General features: G+C 28.6%; 1 protein-coding gene across 7 annotated transcripts in view; it reads right to left on the reverse strand.

The window, feature by feature from the left end:
* The window catches only part of LOC121114280 (3',5'-cyclic-AMP phosphodiesterase 4C), a 531,705-nt gene that overhangs the window by 14,133 nt on the left and 504,746 nt on the right, over nt 1-12,826 (reverse strand). For 6 of the 7 annotated variants that reach the window (XM_071886949.1, XM_071886954.1, XM_071886951.1 and 3 more), the window contains 3 exons: nt 7,637-7,801; nt 7,052-7,151; nt 2,096-2,250 (listed from right to left, as the gene is read on the reverse strand). In XM_071886949.1, the coding sequence (XP_071743050.1) occupies nt 2,096-2,250; nt 7,052-7,151; nt 7,637-7,801 (420 nt within the window). Of the gene's footprint in view, nt 1-2,095; nt 2,251-2,899; nt 3,021-7,051; nt 7,152-7,636; nt 7,802-12,826 lie in introns of all 7 variants that reach the window. The other variant, XR_011779171.1, reaches the window with a different exon arrangement.

The raw sequence follows: 12,826 nt of genomic DNA on the forward strand, positions 1-12,826 counted from the left end.
GCTAATGTTTTGTGGCTATACAGGGTCTAGCAACATAATTTACTTTTTTATAACGGTGGAAATCAGACTGTAGAATTAGTAGCAGTTTGTTCAAGAGTTGAGATAATAAAGTTTTTTTTAATATACAGTTGCTATCTTACGTTCGAGAATTCAGGAACATGCGTTTGCCATCGAAAAAAAAATTGGTTTAACATAATATTTAATTAAGTCAAATTAATTTAGCTCTTCAGTTTTTATTTTTGGAATTTTTTGAAAATTAATTGATTGCTTCAATTTTAAATATAAAAAATCAAACAATTTTTTTATTCAATTTCATAAGTTTTTATTTGCAAAATTCTTTGAACGCCAATAGCTTTACAAATAATTATGCTAGAGAAATACTGTCTTTTGCCATTAAATTTTGTTTCATGCATTAGTTTTAAATTGGTGCAACTGGTTCAAATCAGGTAAGTAAAACTTCAAATGTGTACTGTGATTATGAAACAGAAGTAAAACTTTTTTAATACATTAAACTTGTAAAACTGTCATTTGTGAAAAAGGAAGTTATGTGGAGCACTATGTATATAATTGAGTGTTGCAATTATCCGTCGATGTAGAACACTAAGAAATTTTGGGAAAACCCGAGAGTGAAACCCTAAAACTATTGTGTAATATATAGTTAATTTGGTCTGTAAGACTATCAGTGTGAATTACATTTGATACGTCGAATATTTTTTTACAAATGTACAAATTAAAGTCACATGCTAAACATAGTTGGTTAAGCAAAAAAGCATAATTTATAATTACGGAAATTGGATCACTATTTGTTATGGCTAATTAATAATACTTAATTAGTGAGAATATGCAATAATTATTGTTTTTTGGAAAGCTCAATTACTTGTGATTGAGTATGATACAGCTTTTTCTATATCACATATATTTTTTAATTAAGCCATAGGTGGAAAATCAATAGAATACTTGTATCAGACAGTCAAGAGTCGATTTTCATCAATAATTAATCATACAAGAACAAATCATTTGAATATAATTTTATTTAAAAAAAAAAAACATCTACTCCATGAATAAAAATAATTCATTATTATAAATAAAGATAAAAAAATTACACACAAAATGAGATTATAATGTAAATACATGAAGGGATTATTTTCGTCGCCAAGGTAAATCTAGGAGCACCCTCTGTTATTATAAAAACCTATTTATATAAGTAATTATACGAGTATAAAGGAGCTGATAATTTTAGGAGCTAAGCCCCTAAATGATAAAGCTATAGTCCTTGGTAACGACATTAATATTTTTTACCGTTCCTGTACTAAAATTAGTATCCTTGTTACAATAATTACCCTACTCGAAATATAAAACAAAAATTGTGTTAAGTACAATTCATATGTACTTACAGGGGCTTTCGCCAGATTTTTGTATAGGGTAAGTACTAGCTCAGATGTGTGATGATATCATGTCATAAAATCTTCATTCTTGCTTTGTACTGTAAAGTACAATTTTATTGATAATAAATTTTGGGGATTACGTCACCGGTAGGATAATGAGTGCATGACGTAGTGACACTCCAAAAACCGGTTCGAATGTCAATTTACTTTCATCCCATAGTAAATTCGTCAGTACTTCGGTACCACTACAGTACAGTTTACAGCCCAACACATGTATCTATCTTCAATTACCGTTTGCCAAGGGCTTCGAAACCCATATTTATTATTCATATTTTTATTTCAAATATGTCGTGTGTCAACATAAAAGCTTTATTAAATAAAAAATTCTTGACAAAATGGTGTTTTATTAGACAAAAGAATAAAAATTATTCTTTATATAAAAATCCTTAAATTTCGGAACTAGCTCCCACTCAAACAAAGGTTCTGAGGATCCATCCATATTTATGAATGTAAATTATTCTTAACGGAATGTTTGTTTATTATTTTTGGTCAAAAAAGTATCATGAAGTAATAAAATACCATTATCTAATTTTTAAAAGAAAAACTAATGAACTATAAATAATTATATATCAAAATAATTTATATAAATGGGTTAATTCGTATGCAAAAATTTTAAATACGAGTAAATATAACATTTAAATAAGTCTTACCATATCAATGACCATTTTCCGAAGAGTTTGTCGTTGTTTTTTGTTGAAATAAATAAATATATCACAGTCTTTATTTTGTAAAAGTTTGAATGCCACGGCCAAATGATGATTTTCCAGAACAGATTCGTCATTGTACATTAAAGCAAGTTCTGAGCCTGGAAAATTAATTTAATAAAATATTAAGTTTTGTTAACAAATAAATAGATTAATTTTATTAAAAAATATTATTTAATGAGACATTATAAAAAAAAAATATGTGTTGTACTTAAACATAAAAAGATTTGTTAAAATGATTCATAAAATGAAGTTCTTTAAACAAGTGAAATAAAATTTAACATTTTAACTAGTGCTGAAAGGCATCCATTCACCATTTTGGGCGAACATACAACTGTAAGCACCTCAAATACTGTCGTATTCTAAAGGCACAGGTCTATCTTTTATGGTTTCTGAGGGCGCAAAGAAAAGGTGGGAGCTAACCATTTTATCATTTATTGGTGTATCAACAAACTGTAATGAAGTTATGGTAATAATTGGAACAGTCGTTCCAGATTTAAAGAAGCTGTGACGATGATTTTTGTCAACAACAATATGGACATTGTGCTTCCTTGGATCCAGCAACTCACTGGAGTCGGCTTTGGGTCTGGCAACAAGACTCCGCACCTTGTCAAGCTTCAATTTGCTGAAGTGGCTATGTAGGCACTATTATGACCTCATTCGGAGGAAATATGTCCCACCAGCATTCGGGATCTTAATTTGATGGATTATTTAGTCTGGAGATACGTTGTACTTAAAAGAAATAAGTACCTCTCATTCCTTTGAAACTCCATGATTGCCTCCATTAATGAGGCAATGACCATCACGCCAAGGAACTGCCTCCTGAACACCTTTGGCTCCTTCCGGGCCCGAATCAAGGCCGTGATTAATGCTAGAAGTGGAAATTAGCTTAACATTCATATCTACAATTCAAGCCAATTTATAAGTAAAACACAAAACATTGTGGGTTTAGTGACCATTTAAATGGTTTTGAAAAATGTACGGATTTGATCCTAACACCCTGTATTTATTTTATAATTATTTTGCATTTGTAAAAAATCAGCCAAAGTTGTAGGGATTTCGTCATGCGAGGCGGGATGACAACACTACTCGATCAAGTAAAGAATGAGCAAAAAAAAAAAAGGACACACATGCCAACTGTTTTTCTTCTTTTAATCTCAAAATAGGTATTTTTCTTTAGTTTTGCCATGTTCTATCTATGACTATATTAAATCTCTCGATTCTACCTCAAGTTATATCACAAACAGCTTTTGTTAATACCTAAAGGAATAATTTTACCTAAAAATTCCGCATGTTTTTTCCTTTAAAATTACAGAAAATAAATATGTACATTAATAGGAAACACAGGGAGATTTGCCATGTACAAATTAACTCCTTCTAATAGTTTGTACCATTAACACGTGAAAATGTGCACCGTATCATTTTTCTAAAATTTAGTACAAAGAGACTCCATTAAAATTATTACACAAAATATTTTTTACTTAGTCGGGTCTAAGGACACAAACTTTAGCAGCTCGGACGACTATTTTTTTAAGCCAATTTTTACAACTAATTATAACTGTTTTCATAAAGCAAACATATTTCTTTAAAACATAGCTTATGAACTGGAGTAAAATTACCTTTTCAAAAAAAAAAATAGTATTACATGATACCTTGAAAAAATAGATTTAAAGTAAAATAACTTAAATATGTAAAATTTTGTACAACTTTTTTCATATTTTACACTCGTAAAATATCAACTGGTATGATAAAATACGTATATCACTTAAATACATGGATAAAAAAAATATTCTTAAAATTAATTCGAACAACATATCCAATAATATCAAAACAATATTTTTTGTAAAAGTATATCCAAAACAATGTACTTTAGTTTTTGATGAAGATTGGAATGACATATTCATTAATAAAGAGATATCGGGGTACAAAATTAGTATTCGTAATTTTTGTTAAAGTTATATGTGTTATATGAAATAAAAACGTCTGAAGAATGAGTAACAAACAAACAAAATTTATTAAATTAACCAAACGTGATTGAAATTGCAAAATTTCAGAAAATGAATTATTACTAGAATGAACCAAATTAAATTTCTTCAGTTTCGACACTAAATAGTACTCCCGATAAATTGAAGATTAAAAAGTTTAAAAATTATTTCTTATAAGAATATTAGTTCATGAACGAAGAGATGGAATATAAAATTAATTTTACCGGTATTTGTTTTATAACTAAAGTTATTAATACAGACACTATAAAATATCAATACTTTGGATGATAATTTCATAAAAATTTATGATTCAATAATTATATAAATTATTTTGAATAAAAGAAAAATACAAAGAATATATATATACAAAAAACTATGTCAATAATTAAAATTAAATAGTTTTAATATATTGTGTCAAAAATGCTTTATAATTAGATATGGGCTCATATATAAGATATATATTGGGCAACCAATATATCAGGGGAAATATCCAGTATCTGTATCGAAATGATATCGGAGAAAATACTTAGAAATATCGTAATTTTCTGTTATATTTAATAGAATGTAATAAAAGAAAGGACGGAATGGGGAAAAAATATATTATTTAATTTTTATATACAGATTAATACGCAGAGCATTCCCACTTAGATGAATGTATCTCTTATAAATTACCAAGTGGTCTATTAAAATCTGAACATTAAGAATTTTAAGCTACAACGAGATATCATTTACTAATTAAAAATACCTAGAATTTCAACAAAATCGATATTATAAATAGATGTGTTTCCGAGCTTTTTTAATCATTAATGTGGTAACCCTTAGTGGCAACGACGGCTTCTAGGCGGTGTCGGAAGGCCTGTCACCTGCTGCAGAAGCGTTCCTCATTCATGGAGTCCTAGTGGTGGATAACAGAGGTCTTGAGGGCCTTGTTGTTTAATTACCAGGCACTGCAGTCCTTCCCCTTGACATGCACCCACATTGTGTAGAAGGGGGTTAGCATCAGTGCTGTAGGGGAGCTAAAAGTGTCAATAAAGTCTTCGACAGAACTCAAAAGACTAATTTAAAACTCAATCAATAACGTTTTGCATCGGAGGAGATTGGTTTCTTTCATTGCTGTTGTCAAAATTGACCTTTCCACCCTTACAAGAACCTTTCTACCCACTTTTTTATAGGTGAAACCCAATAATCTCTTGCTTGTGCTCTCATGGACTTGAAGGGATGGCCTCTTTTCTTTAGCTACTTCAAGTCCAGTTTGGTCTTTTTGAGAGAGCCCATCTTCCTCTCCAACGTTTGGACTTGCTGACGGCGTGGACGGTGGTCCTCGAGATGCCCAACTACTGAGAGTGCTCAAATGTAAATTGGTCAATCATGTGCAAGTGTCATTTTCTCAAAAAAGTGCTATACAAATTTTGTGTCCCATATTTGTTAAAAAAATATTATTTATTCTTTACAAAGGCTTGTCAAATTTGTTCATAATATTAATTGATCCTTTTTTTATAGCATCATCCTACTAATTACATAACTAAACAAGGTTCAAACTGATGAATTCGTACTTTATAACTCACAAATGTTTTATTCAAATAGGTTTGTCCCTCACAAGTTAGTCATTTCGATTAAAGCCTGTACTAAGAAGAGCAAAAACGTGAAGAATGATCAACATGTTTTTAACCCTCTATTATTGAACTTGGATATTATAGACCCCAATATATACAAAATAAATCCGTTATTTTGCAAATCCTTATTTATCTTATTAATGCTTTACTTAGGATTTAGCAATTTATATTTATTTGTTTCTTGAATTGGTCAGATTGAGTTTCATTGAATAAGTATAAGTAAATATATATATATTAATTATTACATTTACTCCATCTGACCTAGGAATGGTCTTTGAAGTCTATTTATATTTCTTTCTCCAGAAAAAATCAAACCTAAGCACATTAAGTTAAGGAATAATTTCTCTTGAGCGCGTTGTCCATTGAGTTACGTAGATCCATTTTTTATGTTCCTTTTATTTGTCAGATTTAATTTACCAATTTTGATTTCTTAGACTCTTTTTTTTTTTATTACACAAACGTACAACTGTAGCCAGAAAAATGTAATCTTGCAGTTATAATTTGATATAATACAAGCAACTTTATCAGAACTGATTGCTACTAATTTTATTCTAAAATTAGCCTAAAATAATGAGTATTTCATATAAATTTTTATCAAAAAGAAAAATTTATGTTTTTATAGTAAGAATAACAAATTGAACATCTTGTTAAACTTTCACATTTTTGCCATTATGATTATTTTAAAAGAAATATTTTTTTCCGGATGTATTATTGCATTTTAATTGATATTTATTTTAGTAAAAAGGATGGAATAGCTAAAAACATGACAGAAAATTTAAATAGTAAAATATTAACTAAATACGTTTTATTTTTAAGGCTTTATTTTTTACCTAGTTGACTAACCAAATTATAAAAAAGATGTTCACTAACATAGGTTAAATTATTAGACCTCCAAATTGATTGGTCAGAATTAAAAGCCGAATAAAAATTTGAGACTGTCATATTTGGTTAAAACTTAAAAAAAAAAAAATTCAACATATAAATTAAATTATACATGGTATATTCTCATATCTTGTCATTAAAAAGTAATGAATAAATAATTAGTTTGGAATTTTTATAAATATTGAATCCTTGGTTATGAATCTGTTGTTAAACGAAACAAATCAATTGTGACAAAAAAAATAAAGCCTTCAGGGATACGGGAACATCTAACTATTTGTAAAATATCTGATCGGGAAATAATTCATATCAGAAAATATTTTGATATCAGTCCATGTCTAGTTAGAATTATATGGTCCTTTATATACGCCAGATAAGGATAAATTATTATTTAGTAGCACATAATATAAAAATAAAAAACTCACTTGTGTTTATAAGGTACTGATTAGTAAGACCAGGATGATCTACATCATGAACAGAAGCTGCAAAAACAGCGGCCATAACTTCTAATGGAGTGAAAACACCCTGTAAATATTTTTGAACCATCAATAGTATATATTTAAAATAGTTTTGAGTAATATAGCAAATAAAATAAAAATTATGGGTAAAAAATTATGAAACAAATCAATTAGATACGAAAATTTAAAAAAAATAATAATATGAATTCATCAGAGAAATTAAAAGAATAATTTAAAGGAAATATGTATTTTTAAACCAAACATGGTAACTCTTATATATATTTAACAAAACGAAAGAAAAAAGAGTTAATTGATATTTTATCAGATAGATATTCTAGAAAATATATAAAATCTAGTGGAAGCTAGATATGAAATAGAAAGTTTAGAACACATCTATTATGAAAATAAAGTTCCAAATTAATTTTAATTTTCAATGAAAAATCTAGGATGATTTAAACAAAACAAAAAAGGCAGAAAATAAAAATTTTATTCGTAAATATCTAGGACTCAAAATTAAAAATTAAACATGATACATATTACAAGGCTGCTTACCTTGAGAGCAGGTGAACTAAGTAATACATTAATGGATTGTGTGACATCAGCGGCATGTAAGTTATTATGATAAGGAACATCCTTCAAATAATGCTCTTCCAAAGCTGTTAGAAAAGTTAAAAAGGTACAAACTGGAATTTGAAAAGTGTTGAATAAATCACGTTCCTGAAAAAATAAGAAACAAATTTAACTAATTTTTATATGACGGAACTTTTAAATAAATTATTTAAAATAAATAAATAACCTTTCAACAACTTTTTTGTTGTACTGGGAGTTGCAAAAGTGTTGCAGGAAATAATAAAAAGCTTCTAACGCACATTTATAAGTAACATCAAACTATTATTGATACATTTGCTTAAATTGAAATACTTATACATATATATCATGGCTCAAAACCCAAAACGTTTCGAATGTGCGACACATATCACTGCCAAAAAGTTGACAGCTTGAACTTCTAAAAAGAAAAACTTATCCATTATTTAGCTATGGGGATATCTAAGTATTCAGGGGTGATGAAACAACAACATTCTATTAAAGTACAAAAATTATTTCGCCCAAAAATCTACAGATCTCCACAGTCTGAACTACAGTTATTGGTGACATGTAGAGATTAAGGCCAAGAGTTGTAAATTCTCATCATTTTGTATATGAAAATACCAAAAAATTAAATGGTAGCTCCGAAAATTTCAATAATATATATTGGAGGAGAGCAGCTTAGCTGACATGACGTTTTATTAGCTTAACCAATGATATTATCCATAATTCGTAATCACATACACTTACACATATTTTCTTCTTTGATCTTCTCTACTTAAGAAATAAATCAGGTATGGAAAATCAAATCACTGTTCAGATTGAGCAGGTCAAAAAAACTTGCAGGCTAGAAAATACTTAAAATTTACAACTCTAGTAGGATCTATGGAAGGTATTACTCCAATGTGGAAGCCCTGAAGTCTGAACTTAACCAAAACTAAAATGATAAGGGTCTTGTCATAGAGAAACTAACACAATTGGAACCTTTAGAAGTTGGGGAATTAAGAGGGATTCACTACTGGCAATACAATTTTTATGGTTCTAATTCCAGATGATAAAATATCAACTTAGAAGTTTGCAGGAAATCTAATTAAATTGCATTCTTAATTCTCAGCATGATACCTGATGGTTGTATATAAAATTACTCGCAATTTTAAAAAGTTTCAGAATTTTAGATCAGGATAGTTTTTGTTTGTTTTACAGTACTTCCTTTTATTTTTTTTATACTATTCTATTGCAGCTTAAATTTTATATAAACTTGGTGTTAGTCATTTTTATCATCGTTTTTAACACGTTCGTCTGAGTTGGCCTGTTTTTAAAAGGAAAGTAATTTTGAACTAAAAATTTTGTTTATATCTATATATAAAGTAACTTTTTTAGATAGATATTGATGAAAAAAAATACTGGAAGAACTTTGCCGTCAACTTCTTGAACGTCATGAACTGCCAAGGAGTCTCACTTAGAAAGCTGTTAATGATGTATTATGAAATAACATTGCAACAAACATATATCTTAATTAAATAAAAAATGTAGATTTATATGTAATAACTTGATAAAAAGTTTGTAAGACTTTTCTAAACTATTTGCTTGACGACAAAACTTTTGCAACTACCCGTGGTTCAATTATGAAATGATTTTTTGGCAAAGTATTGTGGATTTTTCTGAGTAAAATATCAAACATATATAATGACTGTATGAGTAAAGAAAAAACTATTTTTTCTGACAATTGGATACAAAAGCTGATAAAATATTGATAATTTGTATCATAACTAAATTAATGAATTTTATGGATATGATTATTGGAAAAAATTGCGCCGAAAAGAAAAAGGAAAAATGACAAAGTATAAAAAATAGCACAACTCTTTTAAGCTGGTATCTATAAATAGGTTACAAGAAAGCACTAAATAATAATATAAAACCATGTAAAGTAGGGCGGGCTGAAAGCTAAAAAGTTAGAAAATCAATATGTCGAGTTATATTTAAATGTTATGCATACAAACAAGCATACATGCCAAATTTCAGATGGGTGGGAAAAAGTTTTTAGCTCCAAAACGGGATTGAAATATCCATGTCTCATATTGTGTTATTATACGTTATTTTTTTATCATACATTGCACGGTAATTCGAAATCTTCAAGTTTAGTAGTGAATAAATTATTATATCATTCATTGGTATCTTACTTGAAATAACTTTAAAAGTACAAACTAGTGGATCTAAAACTTTTTTAATTTACTTACGCCCTTGAAAATATAATTTGAGACACATATTTGCTACTTTTTTTATGTATTAAATAAATATATATTTGTTGTTTAAATATCACCAACTTCCTGGAGGTTCTCCACGTACACCCATTTGAGAATCACAGTAGACAATTAAAATTGGTTATACATCTTTGTTTAACACCAACAATAAATACAAAAAAAATATTATAGCGCAAATGAGACAATTCTGGCATTTTTTTTAAATTCTTCGTTATATTGTCTTTAAAGATATTTGATAAATAATTATTTTCTATGTATATACCTCTCCCAGTATAGCCAGGTTAACACAAATACGTGTGAAGATATATTCAAAGAGTCGGAAGGAAGCACAAAATAATATATAAATAATAACCTAATAATTTTATATTTTTTTAATTTTATCGCATACTCAACAAATCTTTCAAATAAACGTATAAAATAGACAATACCTTGCCGAAAAAAATCATTTCATAATGGATCCACGGGGAGTTTCAAAATCCTTTGTTAACACGAGATTATTATTGGATCATTGAACTATGAACATATTATTTTAATTAACAGGATGATAAATTATATCTGCTGAATACGTGCGCAACAGTACAAATAATGACGCATTTAAAAAAATCCGGGAACTATTAAAAAACTGACAATCGAGTGATAGTTAACTCTATTTCATTAAAATTTAATGGACCACTCAAACAGACTTCCACTATTTCGTTTAAAGCTTTCTCTCAAATAATAAATATTTTCGTCAATTATAATTAAATGATTAGATCTATCTCCTCCATTTCAAACGGTACACTTTGGTCCTTAGCTAAATTCCAGCAATTTAATTCCTATGAAAGTAGACTAACTCATGAAATAGGGTTGAGACAAAACTATATGGAAATATAGTCTTCATAGTACTGACACATGTACTTAAATAAATTGCAGGTACAAGTAAATTACATAAATACCTCAAAGAATGAAGCGTGGTACTGGTACGTGACATATGTAGATTTAAATGTACTTTGTCTCATTCTACTATTTTTATTTTGATGACGATTGAATAACAAATCAACTCTGAAATGTCCAATTTATTTAGGCTGAAAATTTACAGGAGAAAAGTTTTTTTAATATAGAATAAAAATATTACCCAGATCAATATGGAGGCCACTAGAGACCAAAACCTCTTATTTAAAAAAAGTAATTCATTTTAGTTATAGAAAAAATTATACGAATATGCTCTCAAAATGAAATACAAATTATCAACTTTAAATCATTCCTGGTATTTGTGCTCGTTTGTCTCAATTTATATTTGAAGGCAGTTTTTCCGTAATATATTTTTCACCAGATGACACTAACAGATATCTAGTAAGGACATATAGACAATAATTACGACAAGGTCGATCCTCCATTCTACTCCAAAATTCCACAAGGACTTAAACTTATAACTCGGCAGTAAAACTCATCATCTTTCGACACTTGGGCTTACTTTATACTTATTTTTCTCTCTTTAAGAGTAATTATAAAAGCTTTGGAAAAATAATAATTTTTGTGTTAGTACTAAGAAAATACTCTCCTCTTCCGTTATAACTTAATTTCATTACTGGATATAGCCGAAGCCGAAGATATCTTTCGGATGGAGGCCGACGTAAGCTTATAAAATGTAAATTATCCTCATTTGGGAATACAAATATTCCATATGTAAAATAGAATTGTAAATTATAAGCACTTTTGATATGTAAAAAAAAGATATCAAAAATGACAAGGATCCCTGTCAATGTTTAAAAAGAAAGCAGCTTGGCTGCCATGACGATTAATTAGATTAGCGACATGTAGCTATTAGTTTTGGCATAATTAGCAATTCGACATTAAATAGAAGGTATCATCTTGTGGAAGAAGTGGTAAATTTGGATCTTAGAGTGTATTCGAAGGAGGGTAGGTGTGAGTTCTCTCGGCGTCCACCGGTTGAATGACGGATGAGGCCGGAGGAGATCATATCTAATAAGACATTATGACTTTTTTTTATATTTACCACAATCATGACAGCAGAATTACTATCAGGAATACTTTGCGTGGGAGAATTAGTTTCTAAATTCGTAGTGGTGTTTTTCTTCTTGTACATCAATAAACTTGCATAAGAGTGAATTCTACACCTAATCGAAATATTTTTACCCTTAGTTTATAGTCTTTAATCATGATCCTTATTCAAACTTAATTATTTGGTACCTAATAATAAGTCTTAATATTATATTACATTAATTATCTTTTGATTTTGTGATGATTTTATACATCAAAATTGTTCCTATATGTTTACAGGTTGGATTATACAATCATAGGAGCATTTACAGTATACTTCTATATCTAACAACTATACAATGATAGTAAATAAGCAATGACTAAAAAATCAACACGTCTATTATTAATAAGGTAATTATTTAAAGTTACTTTAAAAGATATGAACTAGCCAAATTTTATCGTATTGACGCTTGGTTTAGAATCCATAATTATGTCCCCTGTTCAAACTTAATTATTTGTTTGGTACTTATATGATGTTGTGTTATAATTTTATCGATCAAAATTATTTGAATATTTTCTTACTTTGTCCCGGGACCAAATCTCATTTTTGACGATTAGGCAGTCTATTGCAACCTTGGGAATGAGTTAGATACGACCCACTTTACTGTTGTGAATAACTATAACTTTGTGGATACATTAACTGGATCTCATATTTTGATTGAGTCTTTCTGGAGTCATTTCAAGGGTATATCCAGACGGTTAGGAGTAATGAATTACTATAGAGTGTTTTTTTAGACATATCTAAACACGTATATGTGGAGGAAGTATCTCAAGGTAATTTTTTTTTTTTTTTGATTTCTTGACGACATTATAAGTCAATGAGGTTCTTTCATATTTTTCATTTATTTTTTTTTAA

Source organism: Lepeophtheirus salmonis, chromosome 3 (assembly GCF_016086655.4).
Source record: "Lepeophtheirus salmonis chromosome 3, UVic_Lsal_1.4, whole genome shotgun sequence".
Lineage (NCBI taxonomy): Eukaryota > Metazoa > Arthropoda > Copepoda > Siphonostomatoida > Caligidae > Lepeophtheirus > Lepeophtheirus salmonis.